Genomic DNA, 17,752 nt, shown 5'->3' with positions numbered 1-17,752 from the left:
GGGGCTGTTCATTGGCACGTTAAAACACATTCTCGTGCACTGCCCGCAAAATGTAGAATGCAAAAGGTGAAGGACGTGTCAAAGGGTGGCCATGAAAAATAAATTCACCAGCTGCAGGTTTTCCAGCCGGGTGAAAATAAATTTTCTCACAACACAGATCGTATATGCACAGCACTAAGCGCCATGCTATTTGTGACAAAACTCTAATCATCAAATTTGTCATTTCACCCGCTTAAAAGCTGACTGTGGTGAATTCAGCCATCATCCGGAAGACTTATTTTGCTTGCTTATTTTCGTCCGGTTCTCACAGAATGTGTCTACAGAAATTGAACGACTTCGGGAGCCAAGGTAAATAGCCGGCGCCCAGTGTTTCCAGCGACACAGATACCATAAGTACGAGCAGGGTATAGCCGCGTTTCGGATTTCCATTCTAGATGATATAGACGGACAGTAAATCTCGTTAAGTTGGTGCCCGGAGAAGCACCATAGAAAGCGCTAGTATGATTGATTTAATTACAGTCTCAGTTGTAAAAAAAAAACAGGCAGAAATAAACAGATGATTGCTTTGTCCAGGTAATCGTGTCGCTTTCGAACCTGATTATAGATTCTTATCTACGAATGCATGTTGCCAAGAATATTCCGCTCTTTCGCGTGTTTTTTAAGAGTTCACGTCATCAGCTTGAAACCAAATGTTAAAACATTTAATTCGACAAGAGCTCACTCACTTATAGAGTTTCTTGTCAACATTCCGCAGCTGAAATGTCATCGATATATTTATTACTGATACTGAAAGAATCATAGTTTACAGAACACGTGCCACGACTCTAAGTTGAGTTGAGTGACTACTCATCAACATTGAGAAAAAGAGGGAAAAAACGCCGATATTTTTTAGAAACGCTTTTGCCTATTGTGACACAAGGTAATGAAGATTTTTTTGTCTCAAACGGCAATATGTTTAGTGCACACGTGAAACTATTTAAACTACTTCATCTGCCAAGAAAAAAAAGGCACTTACATTTTTGACGGCTTCAATAAGTGCTCTCGCCTGCACCCAAGTTTTTCCTAGAGGATTACTGTGACAGCGCACGCTAGCTGGCCATCCGAGGGACTTTGTTCGGGCCAGGAATTTTGTGGCTTGAAGAAGCATCTCAAGGGCGTCTTGTGCGAGCGCAGAATCCACCTGGAATGAATTACACGATTACAGTACCACCAGAAAAGCTTCCAAACGCTACTTCTGAAAAAAATTCGGCATAGGCTTCTAGGTATCAACAAATGTATTTCTGTCTAAAAAAAAATACACTAATATATATTATTTTGGGCTTTTGCACCTTGCCTATTTCGGGGGGGGGGGGGGGGGGTAAAAGGAAAGATACTGAATATATTATTCCTTCGTCCGAAATGCATAAATTTGTAGCATATATACACCATTGTTTTAACTTCAAACCAAAAATAATCCCTTCAAAACGTTTCGTGCGCAAATGCATCTAGAAATAAAGATGAATAAAGGCGTAGGTGATCCTGCACACATTTCCAGTTAGAAGATGTCAGTGGTTCATTTGCAAAAGCTTTGATCTCCGCGTTACCAATCTAATGTGTATTATATCTGCGCGGTTTCGCCTTAAGAATTAGCCAGCACTAATCTTACAAGCTCATTCAAGGTAAATTAAAAGTTTTATATCGTAGGACGACCATAGATTGCATCCACCGAAACACTCTATGAGGTATGTAAAGTACTGCCCAAACTTAACGCTGCTACTTTGTTGCATGAGTATTGCCTATAACTTAAAAAGTAAACATGTGACCTGACTAGCAAAGATGCATTTCCTGGGTAGGGTAGAGATTAAACATTTAAAACATCCATATTTAGTTCAAAGAATAGTGGCTGGAGCAGAGTTAAAACTAAGGAAGTGCGGTCATCTCGTGGTGGTGTCGCGCGAAGGGCACTGCACAAAACCAAATTTCAAAGTTGTATAAACATCTTAATTTATATTCAAATGCTTCACCCTTAAATCAAACTAAATTATTCAGTTAACATTTAACAAACCTATTTACAGCAGTTGCCACTGCTAGCCGGTTCAACATTTCCATGTTGAACTCAACGCGCATTGATGTCCCTCGGTTATTCATACACAATACCAATAGTTTTAAAATTAAGAATAGCGCTTTATCGAGTCGACGAACAAGTCTATTCTTCAGTTTTCAAGATTAATTTTGTGCTTATTGTAAATAATAAAAAGAAAGATCTAAGCTACAAACGAGTATAATATTGTTAGATATTTGTAATATAGTTGTATGCTATATTCCTTCTATATCTCTTCTCAAAACCTTCCTCAAAATCTTGAGAATTAAATTATAATATACTTAAATATAATTTGCAATGAAACATCATTTTTTAGTAATTTAAATCCTCCTGGAGTTTAAAAATATGGCTAAGGTGACGATAGAAAGAAGACATTACAAGGCATTACCTTCTTTGAGAAAACATTTGACAAGGGGACTTGTTAAAATCAAAAATGAGTTACAATTACATGTGGCGCGAACATCTGATACAATTTACATTTTATAACAATTAGTCCATACGGGCCAGCTCGTTTTTAACTGACTCACAAACTATTGCCTGGCAATTCAAGGCTAATGACGAATGAGCCCTACCCGCAATTATGTAAAACTGGCAATACAGAGAAATGCACAAGAGCATTAAAATAGGCCCTATGGACCTTTCCAGCGCTTATCACCGGGGCGAAAAATGCTGAGTCACTGAGCTGTGGACGCATGCGCAGCGTCTGATACGCTGCAAGACAGAGCTATAACGCAAGCTCAGAAGGCGTTCCACAGCCCAACAGAAAAAGATGGCAGCGCGCGGAAGGAGATTCTTGCAAAGGTCTTTATAATTATCTTTTTTGATTCCATGTTACTAAACGGTCTCAGGTGGAAAATAACGAACCATAAAAAATGAAGCAACAAATATATATATATATATATATATATATATATATATATATATATATAATAAATGTGTGTGTGTGTGTTTGTAATCTAAGGCAACCAATATGCTCTCGGTCTTCCTCATTCAGACGTATCCGATCTGAACTTCCGAAAATTAGCAATTGTGTTAAGGCAATGGAAACATTGACAGGTTGATGTTCCAATGGTAGAATTTTCCTTTTATACGTATAACACTACTGCAGGCTTTCAAAAAAAAAAACAGGAGAGATTTGGATTTGCTCTACCAAAACTTTCAGCCTTTCCACTTTGGTGAAGAAGCAAGAGCAGCGGAGCTGTAGCTTCTGTTCTCGGCGGAGGCTCTGCAGGCAAACGATTTCTGCTCTTCTTTCGCAAGGTAATCTGAAGCACTCGACGCACGCGGCTGTTGCGGACCCATTCGTGCCGCTGCGTACGTCGCCGCTCCTTCCGCACCCGGTCTTCTTTCCTCGAAGAAAGGGCGCGCGGCCGACCCATCGTGAGTCCAAACCGAAACTGATAAGAGCGTAGGAAACAGCGCGCAAAACAGACGAGGAAGAATAAGAAACACACCTGACGTGCGCTGAGCTCGTCAGGTGCGTTTCTTCGTCCTCGTCTTTTTTTCGCTCTGTTTTCCATGATGAGTTCCCACCAACTCGCCAAACTATCCATGCTTCTATGATAGCTGAAAAGGTTGCCGCCATCTATGAGCGACGGCGGCAACCAGACTGCTTCCCTGTTTGCCGCCGTCGCTTATAGATAGCGGTAGCTATCCAGAGGTTCGTGAAGGTTTGTGTCGACAGTTCTTTGGTACCGGACACGACCCTGGGAAACCTAGCCCTTAACAGCTCCGCTGTAAAAAAGTACCAGATTGCTGATGTGTCTTCCGTTTGTCACTGCTAAGTCATTGTGTGTTTACATACAAATGGGTGAAGTGACAGGCTCATTCTAAGAACGATATGAGAATGATGTGATTGTTGCGCCAATTGCGCCAAACTGCGCCAAAGGGCTAACCCTGCTACATCCTGCTACAGTTTGCCAAAATATGGGTAATCTGCGCCAAGCCTGCGCCAAAAAACCAATTTCGGTCGCCTTTCAAAACCGAAACTAAATTGAGTATCGTAATGAGTGTGCGTGTGTTATGTGGCGCAAGCAGTCGCCCGACACAAAGTACCCTGCATCCATTGTCCATCCGGTGCCGGTCTGACATGGTTCTCCCACCGTCTCGCGCTTCGCACTCTCGTCGCCTCGTGGGTATCGTCTCGCGTCTTTTTTCAAATATATTCAACGCTAGATGCCGGTGTGTGCGGACGCTCCGACGCTAGCGTGCCGGGTACCAGCCATGCCGTCATGCTAATAAACTAAACCACGTTTTTACGTGGCGGGAGTTACTTTGTGAGCTGAAAAACTCGCTCCAGAAAGCAACGGCCGTTTGGGAAACTATTATAGGTCCCCGCCTTCCAGTCACCATGGTCGCGCGACGTCGGGTGTTGCCGTCCCCACGTCGATGCAAATATGGCGCTTTCTAAAATAAAAATAAGTACCACCGCATGTTCATCAACATTCCTGTTGTTTAAATCCTACGTTATTAAAAAAAATTCCTCTTTAACCTAAAAAACTGCTGTGTCAGAGTATTGATTACCTAGGTTTCTGTCGGTGTGCTTTCTTTCGAGGGGGACCGCGGTACGTGAAAAATCTACCGCGAAAGAAAGTTGGTGAAGAGAAATTATCTAAAGCAAATAAGGCAATATCTGCACGCTGAACCCGCATAGAGCGCTTGTTTATCTCTAGTTCGGTCGTTGCACAAAGTGCACCATGATCTTTTTGACCCTTGCTCGCAATGTCTTTCATCAATGCGCTCAGCTTTTTTTATGTGTTTAGCTTGTACCTTTTTTGCCGGCCTGGCCAGCACGCGCCGCTGGACTGTTTTTTGCTGTATGCTTGACAGTCACATTTTGCATACAATTTTAGGAATCAATTGCCGACGGAGAGGAGTGGCATGGTTTCGGTTTCGATCGAACAGCCGTTGTCTCCACTCGCGCGACGAAGCACGCGCAACTGCAAGCCTGCCGAAGTTGCTTTCACGTGCATGGCAGCATGATTGCACGACAGAGGCACCAGCTGGGATGCTTGCAATCCATTGATTTACGTTTGCTTACTTTTTACTAAAATGTGGCACGTCGGGAACCAGTGAAACGGTGGCAAGCGGTTTTTCGGAATGCTCGGCAATGCCTACAGCACTGTACACTTGTAGGATGTCTCAGCAGTAAAAACACAAGCAGCAAGTTCCGACACAACTCGTCACATCAGAAGACAACACAACACAAAGTGCCCTTCGGTTGTACAGCGCTTAAAACAAATAGTTTTATTTTTCTAAGAATATCTGCTCCAAAAGCCACTTTTGCGGCTGCGAAACACTGTCTTGCGGCTGCTCCAAAAAACACTTTTGCTGCTCCAACATACGGTTTTGTTTGCTTCCAAAGCCAACTTTGCTGCTCCAGAACACTGTTTTGGCTGCTCCGAAGGCTGCTCCGAAATGCCTTAGGCCAATCACATCACTGATAGCATTAGAACCTCGCTGTTGTGTACGAGAGTGTTTTTTTTTTTTTTTTATTATTGCGCGGCGCGAGTAGCAAATCAGCTCTCAACAAAAATGTAGCAATAGTTTCCAAAAAGAAAGAAAGGTGTGTGTGTATACCGCAGCAAGACGGGCTTGGTCTTCGTAGCTCTACTTGCATTTAAGCATGGCGCTCAATTAATATGGTCATTAAATATATATATCTCACTTACGTCGTTATTTTACATGCTTTTTTACGAACTGCTGCTCAGTGTGTTTGATGTGACTCCAACCAAATAATGGAACAACTACCTTGTCTACTGTTGAATATTTAGCAATTAATCAATTTCCGATACCGGAAAAAACTGGTACAAATATAAACATGCATCGTCGTTTATAGCTCACTAGAAATGTTATCGTATTAAAGAAGTACTATGGCATTCAGGAAAAAAAAAATACTTTCTGCACTATGGCACAAGGAATGACGTCCCGCCGTGTTCAATGTTACCGCGTAATCCGTTTTTTAGGTTTAAAGTAGTGTTGTGCGTTTAGTGGTTCGACTCCAATATCAAGGCGTCAACAATATCTCTCAGAGTATCATACTTCGCTTCACTTTAATTTCCGAAACGCAGCAGACGGTACGAGCTGACGGGATCAAGTAGAAAGCATCAAAAGCGCGCCATCATGGCATTCGTTGGGTTCCTGTAAGTGTTCTATCGTCAGTGAACCAATCATAAACAGAAAATGCCAAGTAACATGCGCGTTAGTACGCTGCTCAATCGGTCCCATTAGCTCGCATAGGAACGGCAGCGTCTGGACTTCAACAGAAACAAAGTATATGGAGATTCACTACATACTGCTTCTGTTTGCTTTGTTAAAGGTAGTGTTCACTCAGCACTATAAGACTCGAAGTAGTGCACAAACCTAATATAAACAAATTTGTAACATCGTGATTCGCAGATCTCAACCTGTCGAATGCTGCTGGCCCTCGTAAATACCTTTCGGAACAGTAGACGCACAAAGTTTATTTAAAACGAACGTCTAGGTTAATTTATGCGACGTGTCGCTAAAGAAAGAGAAGATAATAGGGAGTTTTAGAATAGCGCACGCTAAAGCTTAGCGTACGCAAAAAATAGCGTCGTGGCCACTGCGTATGCTCCGAACGTAAACCAGGTTTTGTGCTTTGCGTGCGAAATTTTAGCGTGCGGTATCTCTTAGAAATAGCGTGCGTACGCAAAGAGTCTTTGCGCTTCTCCAAGGAGAATTCGTGATGAGAAGTTGGCTAAAGCCAAGACGAGCACAGTTAAAAATGGCAGCTTCCAGGATTATGTCCGCGGCTGCTTTTGCGGCGTCGTGAGTGCGACGTCGGCGGCATTCTCGCGACTGCGATTTTCAATACGGGACGACATTGTACGCGGTTTGGCAACGACCTTCGGCAACTTGATGGTTGCGACGCGCGAACATTTCTCGGCGAAGGTACGATGTGCGAAGATCAGTATCTCAGTACACGAGACCTCTCTTGCCGAGGCGACGCAAGCGGACACGACCTGTCAAGCGCTCGCGTCGCATTCTCATGTTTAAACAATTCTAAAATAGTACTCCGAAACAAAAAAAAACTTGTTTGTTTCTAAAGTTACAGCATTTAGTGTGTGAAATAAAAATTGTGACTGTATCTCGGTGCCGTCGCAAGCGTGAGCTGCTTGGGCTTTTGCGTCGCGGTGGAGAAACGGTATTCTAAAACTCTCTTGCGTCGCATGCGCTAATACAAGCGCTAAATTTAGCGCTAGCGTGCGCTAAAATTGCGCACGTTATTCTAGAACTCCCTAATATAGTCATTATGCGTTTGAATAGGTACTTCCACCTCGTTAGCAACGCATAGTCTATTTTTGACCGAATTTGTGACTGTCCATGTAATGCCGGAATGCTTTAGCGTGAAATTATATACTTTAATTCATTGCTTCCATTTGCCTTTGCCCTAAATAAATTTAGGCTTTAAGGGTAGCGGGCGGTAAGTTGCTCGTGTAAACAAATTGATATATTAAATCCAACTAAGTAAGCAATTCAAACAAGATTTTATACCAAATGGTATTTCGCAAGAAAGTAAATATACTTTCCAATGCACATGAATCGAATTGTGCATAGTTTTTACTTCTCTCCATGCACCAGAGAGAAACAGTAAGTACCATAATTAATTCCATGCATTAGTTTCTTTAAGAAAAACGCTCATTTCTCTCCTATGCGATGCTGCGAAAACAATTAATAGTACCACCGCCCTCTTATTTTCGTGGACCAGGATTTGAAATTATGCCCAAAAATCGTGCGTAACATTTAAAAACGATGTTTTTTTCTTTCCGAAGCGTTGGACTAAATTAATTTTATGTGTTTTCTTCTTTGAATGCCTTTCTGTCCTAGAAAAGACAATTGTCATTCCATAATAAATACGCGAAGAATAAAAACGGCTATTTTTTTTTTGTAAGCTGAACCTCAGTTTCCAAAGTAGCGATATACGTTCTTTTTCGTTTACATATAGCTAACCCAAATATCGTCTTTGTGTGTGTGTGTGTGTGGTCTATATTAGATAACGATGCGAAACTGTTCTCGTCTGTCATCCGACAACAGTTTATTTTTTTATATATAATAAAAATGTCGGCCTTTTCAGACGAAAACAAAGGAATATATATGAAAGGTCTCGCCAATGATTCCAGTGGCCTCAAGTTTTCAACAACTTCACTGCCACTGTAAGCATCAATATTACTCTACTTCAACGAGCACAATATGTACAATATTCAACAAATAGATATGCGCATCGTGTTGAAAGCATGTCTCTGGCGTATCGTCTCTAAATTAGGTCTAAAACAGAGCATTATGCAGTTTCAAAAACCAAGGCGAGATGCGCGGGTCTTTTAGCTAAGAATCATGGCAGCGCTTACATGGCTTCATTAAAGGTGGAATTTTCAGCGCTTGTGGTGCACATATACAGGGTGTCTCCCCCCAAAAATTACAGTTTTTTTCTTTTTTTACCCCAAAAATAAACTAGGCATCGCTGAACGCTAATTTTCCGTCCAAGGGTAGCGCTAGAGGTCACCACCGGTCGCCAAGTTTCAGCCCGATCCGATGTCTTAATCGAAAGTTATGAAGAATTTTCTGAAAATTTCAATGAGGAAACGGTGGCCGACGAAGTTTTCGAATACATGGGGCTCTATGGGGAGCCAGAAGCCGAAAACGGGCGAAAATGGGCTGCATTTTCCCATTGAAATTTTCAGAAAATCACTTATAATTTTTGATTAAGGTACTGGATCGGGTTGAAACTTTGGCATCTGGTTGTGACATTTAGCGCTACCTTTGGGCGGAGAATGAGCGGTCGGCGATGTGTAGTTTATTTTTGCGGTGAAAAACAATCCCTGTAATTTCTTGGGGGGGACACCCTGTACAAATCGTGGCTAAAAGTAGTATTGAATCGTTAAATTGTAAAGACGCAAACCTTCAGACCATCGTTCTTCTATTTTAAACCTATTACCATACTCATTTAGCATTAACAAACATGTCTAACTTCACACAAACCAAAGAAAAAAATGTTTACTACTAGGACGATTTAGGGTACAGACTACCAATAGTATATTGCTGGTGCATCTTAAATTATTTTGGGAAACAGCAAAAATATTACCGATATTTCAAACGCAGTTTTGTAACCGAATGTATTTCGCCTCTCCCTCGCCCTTCCCCCCCCCCCCCCCCCCCCCCCCTTCCCCGGAGACACAGACGTCAAGTTTTAATTTATCTACCACCCTTCCGAAAAGGTTCCATTTGATAGGCCAGGCTTGACTTAAACTTAATTCGACAAAAAAATGGTTTCCCGGTTGGATTGTTGGACAACTTTGTTGTAGGTCATATCACCCGCAAGAGTCAACAATCTGCAATTTAACTGAGGCCTGTATTATGACGGGTTTGCTGTGCTAAATAAATCATCTCGCTCGGTTATTTTTGTTTAAACTCCACATTATTTCATATCTTGCAAACAAAAGAAAAAAACAAAAAATTCGCTAATGGCACAACAAGCATCGTGTTGGGTAACTAGAGTACACAATTATCTGTCGTTCTAGTTTAGCCAACACATGGTGATGCTGGTTTGTAAGGTTATATTTGTTCAATCGCTGTTTGGAGAGATAAGGGCTTCTGAGACTGTCACTGATGATCCGCTGGTGGCTGCTCTAGTGTTTTTTGTTTTTTTTTGCAATCCTGCGTACACAGTGCGGGCTCAAAGCACGTGGCTCTGATTTTGTCATATCAATTGTTTTAACATTTCATTTTACACATCTTTACGAAGTTCAACGTTTAGCCCTAAGTTGGTGACTTGGTTAACTACCTTCATTCACAGAAGTTATTTTTACTCGAAACCAAATATTTGTGGCACAGAAAAGTTTCAAACGACAAGAACGTGTTTTTCTTTAAATGCAAACAGAAAGGCATTTCTTAGCACTGCCTATTGTGCCCAGAGCAGTGATATATATTAAGCAATTAGAGTTTATCGCAGTATTTTCCGCGAGGGCTGCAAGATTTTTCTTTAAACAAGAGCAACACTTCGCTCTGCTGAATTAGGCTTTTTGATGTTTTTTTCTAGATGTGATATGTCCGCTTTTAGGCATGCGTTGGCACACAAATACAAGACAGAGTAAAAAACAGACACCGAAATATATTTGTTTTCTTTAAAATATTAGAACAGTATTAAATTGAAATTCGGAGCTTTTCAACATAATCCCCCGCGTTCAACTCGTGTGCGCCGACGACTCACAAACGCGTTGATGCCGTGGAAGAAAACACCTTGCTGCTGACTCCGAAGCCCAGGATGTACCGCCGGTTTCATCTCTTTTCCTCCCCTCCCCCCTTCTCCTCTTCTCATCCTCCGCCCCGTCCTCTCCTCCTCCTCTCCTCCTCTTCCTCCTCCCTACCCTCCCCGTTTCCTCCTCTGTACCCTCCCATCCTTCTCCATACCTCCCCTCCTCCCACAGTTTCCCCGCTAAACTTAGCTGAAAAATTTACGCCACGTGACCTAAAAACCAATTCAGTTTCCCTAAATTTAGCGGGGAAACAGAATTTGTGTTCCCGCTATATTTAGCGCGACAATTGTGATCACGCTCCGGTACATCAGAAAATGTCATGCTAATGTAGCGGGGAATTGAATTGGTGTTGATGTCACGTGACGTCAATTTTCCCGCTGCATTTAGAGCGGTTACGCCGACGCCGACGCCGACGAAACGAAACATGGAAACGGACGCTTAAGAGCTCCGCTCTAAAACTGATTCATGCACTGCACTTCATGAGGCAGCATTCTGATTAATATCCCTAAGCATTATCTTGAACGACTCAAATATTCACAAGCCTAGTGTCTGGTCAAGCATGAGAGCTCATGAGCACTTCAATGTATTCATGAGTAACCCAGAAGGAGGCAGCATAGCGCGGTCCCTGACCTGAAGCTTACGTAAATTAAATTTTCTGCGCACGTTTGATTTAAACAGTACACAAACTTTGAAATTAAGCACTCACATTTAGAGGTTTCCGGGTGGGTCTGGTCCGGAGGAAAACAGGGTAGATTCCCATGCTGGCGTAGGCCTCTCTTGTTACCCCGGGGTCCTGTTCCCAGAGCTCTCGCTCCAGCAGTTCGAATCCGGTGAGGTTTGTACGAGAATGCCGAAAGTCGGACAGGTCAACAGTGTGAAGGTCCTGAATAGGTTGAGAAATTGTGTAAGCGTATTAGTCGAATCCCATACATGATATCGCACTGATTTGCCCTAGTTATGCTTTGTTTATTTTCTTAATTTTTATGCCCATCGAGTTGGATATGCAGAGCGTTAGTGAAAGGTAACGCCAACCGTATTTAGTTTGACTATAGAGTTTTTATTGCTGTTAATTGAAAATAGGCCTTTAGATTCACTTCTAAAAATATTCCTATTATCCACTCAGATGCCCAGAAAAACTCCGTGCTAGTAATAAAATATACTACAAGGCACTTTTAGAGCAATAATAATTAAAATACCATAAGTATTCACGTAAGCTTTATTTAAGCTGGTAAAATGCCTGGTGACGCAATAGTGGCGGAAATCTTCAGATGGGAAAAGTTATTTCCGGATTTTGGTTTGAATGTGTTTAGCAATAATAAATAGCTTTTTTTTTATGTAATCAGCGAAATTAATGATCTAGCATCAACGCAATTTATGCTGTAGTGAAAAGGGGGATATATATTCCAGAGCTTAAAGCACGCATTGTTATTAATTAACCTTATTTAGATAACGAAAAGGTGGAACTAAGAAGGCGGCGAAAGTTTTGGCCAGGTAAATGCATGTGTTCTCTTAAGGGGCTACAGTGAAAAAGAAATGGGTAATAGAAAAGAATAGTAAGCGCACAGGCGGACTTGCTAACCTGAGACTAACATGAGAACAACAAAGCAAAAGGTAAGCACAACATTTATATGCAACACACATAGACACCACATTTTATTTAAAATAATATGTGCGTTCTCTTTACTGATGTACGCGGATACAACCAGTAACGGCGAAATACAGGTGCACACGTGCAAATGGCAATGCTCGGGAACACGATTATGTCCGAAAAGTTTGCGACGTGTTCACGATCAATGAGCATGGAGTTTCGCTCGTACATTATTCTTGTGCTTATTGCATTTCTTCATCACATATAATCTTTTTCTGAGCATCTTCATTCGCGAGGATCCTACTTTTGTTCGCCGTGATTGGCTGCATCCCTATTTTACAAGAAAATACACTCACGCATGTTTTTCGAGAATACGTATCTTTTCCGCGTAACTGGTGACCGGTTTTATTTGTGCTAGCGTTTTGCGCAGTTATTATGCAGTTTGATAACATGGAAGCAGAAAGGACATAAAAAACGAGGGGCATGCAAATATAAACATTGGTTTTTCCTCTTTTCTAATTACTTGGTCCGAGGCTTCAATTGTGTCCACAGTTAGTGTGAGTGTGTTTAATACTCGAGTTGGAACGGGAACCTAATATATGTGTAAATATTGTATAAGTAGAAGCAGCGGTGCTAAGCGGGCAAACCTGAAAGCAAATCTACTAAGATAATCAAATTTCTTTTTTTTAAATTCTTTCATTCTTCTAGGATATACTTTAAATTACAACTTGAAGAGGTCACCCCTGTCCTAGATTTTAATGCAGGTCTCGGTATAATTGTTTTCTGGCGGCGCAGCTTTTTCCGTCAGTTTTCTCCATAAGGTGATATAAAACATGGCATAGCACGATGATACCAGCCTTTTGCTCCTGGAGTGCTCACAAATAATACATAATTTGTTGTGAAATGGCTCTTCTTCGTCACCGCACAATAATTTATACGATATAATTGAACAAATACGATTTACTGTTTACATGCACGCGGCCCGGGTATCTATAGAGGCGGACGGTCATACCAATAGGGGGTTTTAGGGAAACGTTTTTGCACATCTGATACGGTACGATGGCCTCCCAGTTCGAAGTCCGCATTTGCGAGTCTTCTGACGTAGCGCATGCGCAGTGCGTACTGGAGGGCCCATCGTACCGTGTGGTGTGTGCGAAAACGGTTTCCTAAAACTCCCTATTATTTCGTGCTTTCTACGGTAAGCAAGATGTAAAAAGTAGTTATGTAGCCACGGAGCCTCAAGCATTCTTAGGAGTTCAAAAGGTAATAAATAGAAGCCAAACCTTTACCGCCTGCACAAACCGTAGAGGGTGCAACTCTTTCATCAGGAATTGTCTTTGAACTCATTAACGCGAAAAGCAAAATAATGAAAAATAATGCAAATATTCTCCGCAGAAACTAAGACATGTTGAGGAGTGTCAATAGCTTTTTTTTCATAAACTTGCGTGCTTGGCTTTTGACTTGCATAAGTTTTTGTATGTAATATGCCTCTCATTTATTAGTTAATCTTCTTTATAAATTTGCAAATTGAAAATCCAACTGGAGGTGGTATTCCTATATACATTTTATTTCATTTATGTTTCTCTCAGATCCCCAAGGCCATACAGACAGGAGTGGGCTCTGTAACATGAACATCTAAATTTTAAAAAATCAATAAAAAGGCAAAAATACAAAATTAGTAACTATTTAGTCTTTAGAATTCTAAAATCAAATGTTAGTAATTGAAACTGTGACTGCGGGAAGGCGATTCAAGTCAACTGAGGTTTGCGGTAAAAAGAAGGCAATAAAAGTAAATGTGCTGCAATGAAGATTCATACATTTATAATTAAATATTCATACATTTAGTTGATGATTGGCTAAATATGGAGTGTAATATGGTTTTTACAACAGTGTGTCACGCTCACAGCCGACCGAAAGAAGAAGGAAGCGGACAAGAGGCGCAAGCATGACAAATATAATTAGGAAGCAGCGGAGCCCAGATATTGTCGGCGCCCCGAAGAGGGGCTAGCTTCGGGAGGGTGCCCCGATACACTGAAAGTAACCCGGCAACGACCCAGGGAAAGCTCGGCGGCCACCGAAGAAGTGGAAAGGACATCTCGGCATGGACCCGATGCTGGTGTGGACTTTCGGCAGGGAACCGAGGAACAACCAAGGTGGTGAAAAAGTTAAAAGTTATGGCGTCGGTGGTGAACGAAACCAGTGGCAGCGACTCCCGGCAGCGACCTGAGCAACCACAAAGTTGCCGATGAAGATGCGAGTAAGGTATTAGGGTTGACTCAAACCAGTGAGAGCGACTTCTGGCACTGACAAAAAACGGGACTATAACCAAGTATTTCAAGACGCAGACTGACCTGGCCGACCTGGGTTAAACCATCAACAGTAGAGACCTAGTATCAGATCGTCTCGTGCAAACGAATATAGGAGAGTAGTGATAACTTCTGTACACTTGCATATTAGGTTCTTAGTGTTCTTCTTTCTTCTCCCGTTGTATTCCTTCCATCATCGTGCATTATTTTTCTACTCTAACGGTTGAACTCTGAAGCGTGACACACTGCTCGGCGACGACAGCAGCTGAACCTAGATAGCATATCTACGTCAAACTTTTTTTCTGAAAGCATACAAATGTTCCTTTATCACTGACCTTTTTCCTGAGATCTGAGCACTTTACTAAAATCGGAATTCAATAAACCTTTGACAACGTCAAAAGCATCTTTGATAAAAGTAAACCTGCCAGAGACCTCGGTAGTATACAACCACACCCCGAAAACCTTTGGTCGTGTTTCGCGAACGCTTATGCTTAACCTCATATGGTTATTTTCTTTGCTACATTTCCGCGTACAATCATACCTTTTAAAGATACTTAACACTAGCTAGCATGGGCAAATTACAAAAAAAGTTACTGTTGCCACCTCTATTTTATTTAGATTTAGGCTATTGCACTGATCACTATTGACGTGTGTATGCTGAGGCGTATAATGTCTACTGCTTACCAATGTGGATACGATGTAGTTGTGGTACTCGGTGACAATTCCAATCTTTTGTGCCTGCAGAAAATAAAGCAAACATGTGCATAGCTGTTATGGCCAATATCAGGTAATAAACTTTACTGATAATTTGACTTCATACATCAAGGCAGCTACGTTTTCAAAACAGAATGAGGTCTCATAATTGGGTGGTTGGTTTCAACTTTTTTTTTCATATATACCTTAGTCTTTAATCTGGATTTTAGTTTTCCAGAAACATATTTTTAGTTCCATAATCAAAGTAGTGAAAAGTTATACTGAGTTTTTCGGTAGGGTTACCCACGGAAGGAAGATAGTTGTGGCTCTTATTACATACCATATCGACCAAACAGTTGGTTCTGAAGTAATATAAATTAAAAGAGGAGAATTATACAGTAAGTAACAACATAACATTCTTCTTGTAACTTCTATGTAAACAATTTTACTTTTGTAATATCAAGTACTAATGAAATGCGAACAGCGGAGCGTGTTTCCTTCGATACATGTTGCACTACCTAAAAGAAACTAGAAAATAATCAAACTACGGGGTGGAAGCGGGCTGCGAAGGTGCGCGCCTACTTTAATGTGCACATCCACGCGGTTCAACTCTCGACTATGTGGTTTCAACAGTTCCGAGCTGCCTCTAGGTTGCGCAGCATGTCTCGAAGGCTACGCTCTCCGCTGTTCGTATTTCATTTGTACCCGATAGTAATACTGCTGTAAGTATTAGAAACGTTTGGAGTCAAGATATTTTTACAGCAGGTAATGCCCCAGCCAATTGTTATTTTTCTATTGGGCGAGGTAAATCTGTTTAGTAATAACGAACAAATGATATTGCACATAGCTCTCGAGAACACACATTGGCAAAGCTAATCTTAACTTACATATTTGAGAAGTTCTTCGAGTCTTCTTGCGGCTACGTCAAGAAGCAAGTTGCTCTCTCCAGCCTTGGCAATGTCTCTGAGCACCGGCTTGAGATCGTGGTCCGGTGGGATGATCCTCAGGGTGACGGAAACGGGCAACCCCGTTTCCGGAGATTGAAGCTCCAGTATCCCTTGAAGCCGGATTAAGGCTGCCGGGAGTATGTGCATTGAACATTTTTTTAGTTCAGGAATGAGACAAGTATAGCAAGTGAGACTTTTGGTTCTCCGTAGTCAGACTATTAACTACTAAGAATATATTGGTTAGCACAGCATTTATAATTATCTGGCAGTTAAGCAATAACCGCAAAAATTGCAGAAAAAGGCCTACAGTCCTTCCTTAAACCATACGAATAGCATATATTAAAGCGTAAGCATTCTTCAAAAGTTTGAAACCTGTCAAAATAAAGTATCGTGTAGAGACGCATCAAAAAAGGTATGATACGCAAATTAAAAAAGGTGAGCCCCCCCCCCCCCCCCAGATATAATTGCCTTGTATACTTTTCTGCTTCAATAAGCTACCACACCACCTAATTTATGTATCATCTATGCGAAAAGATATACCAAACGTAAATAATAGTGGAAATCAGCGGTCTCCAAACTCTTTGGCTAAAGAGCCTGATTAAAAACATCTCGCACTCTGGAGGGCCGGAAATAAATAAGACAATATCAGTAATAGGAAGTACTTTAAGTACATTGTACTTAAAGTACCACTTCATCCAGGTTTAGAATACATGTAATTTACTTGAAGTACATTATCTGAGTATGTACATGCACTTAAAGTATTTGTTCTGGTACTTTTGGACGAAACTTCAAACCCCGACTTCAAAATGCATTCCTTAAATTTTATCCGGTTAAAGTGCACAAAATAATGCTTGACGATTCTGAAGCTCTTGACTTCATCCAATATTCGCAGCTATTCTGGAAAATAACTAATGCACGTCCGATTACCCCTGGGCCAATCCATAGAATTTTAAAAAAAAACTGTATACGTAGGGCAAGTGTTCCAAAATGTGCCTTCGACGAATCGTAGTGCAAGGAAGGGCATATCAATCACAGGGTAGCGTTAAGCCCGCGCAAGGAACGCCCTGTGACCTGGCAGCCAAGCGCGCCCCGTCATTGGTTGAGGTCGAGGGGAAACAAAAGCACATGGGCATATCTAGAGGGTAAACAAAGTCGCGAGGTGCGCAAAGAGCACACGGACTCGCACGCCGCATAGGAAATGAAAGGGCATCACGAAATATTGTGTTAAAACGTATTACCTCTTTACCTTGAAATTATATTTCAGTTATGGTACTTTGATTCCAGTACATTGCACTCCATGTACTTACTTCTTTACTCAGAGTACATGACCTCTCAATTAGTTTGCACTTTAAATCAAGTTCGTTTTATATGTGCTTTACCCAACACAATATAAATAAGAAAAATACTACATAAACAAACCCAAATTAGCATTTAAGTGCAGGAACTTAAACTATAATAAAAATATTTAAAAAATGTAAGCCGGACAAATAAGTATAATATATCTTTAGTCGAACATGTTGCTAATCACTACACTGTTACACTGTGGCCCAGAAAACGCATCAGGAATACATCAAAGAGCATAGAAAATTTGGCATACGTACATATGACAGTAGATTATTGATAAAGGTAGAATGATAACATTATGCAATAGTTTTGCTCAAGACACTAGGCACAGTATGCATGAGAACACAAAGGAATTTTAACATAGTTACATAGACAGGATCACGTGACTAATAATACTAATGCTAGTGATGACTACGTGCAATAAACATAACTTGAAGATAGAACCTGCATTTTATTGAAGTGCTCTCTCATTATTTCAATCTTCTTTGGCAATTTTAATGCGCGTGGCAGCCACTGCTTTC

General features: G+C 41.2%; 1 protein-coding gene across 3 annotated transcripts in view; it reads right to left on the bottom strand.

The window, feature by feature from the left end:
• Positions 1-17,752, bottom strand: part of LOC8027838 (glutamate receptor ionotropic, kainate 2) — a 319,417-nt gene that overhangs the window by 212,568 nt on the left and 89,097 nt on the right. For all 3 annotated transcript variants that reach the window (XM_029994322.4, XM_029994323.4, XM_029994324.4), the window contains 4 exons: positions 15,828-16,015; positions 14,932-14,985; positions 11,060-11,236; positions 1,016-1,180 (listed from right to left, as the gene is read on the bottom strand). In XM_029994322.4, coding sequence (XP_029850182.2) covers positions 1,016-1,180; positions 11,060-11,236; positions 14,932-14,985; positions 15,828-16,015 — 584 coding nt within the window. The remainder of the gene's footprint in view (positions 1-1,015; positions 1,181-11,059; positions 11,237-14,931; positions 14,986-15,827; positions 16,016-17,752) is intronic.

The sequence above is a fragment of the Ixodes scapularis genome, unplaced genomic scaffold, assembly GCF_016920785.2.
Source record: "Ixodes scapularis isolate PalLabHiFi unplaced genomic scaffold, ASM1692078v2 PGA_scaffold2__306_contigs__length_199485367, whole genome shotgun sequence".
Taxonomy (NCBI): domain Eukaryota; kingdom Metazoa; phylum Arthropoda; class Arachnida; order Ixodida; family Ixodidae; genus Ixodes; species Ixodes scapularis.
This window is presented reverse-complemented; position numbering and strand designations above follow the sequence as displayed.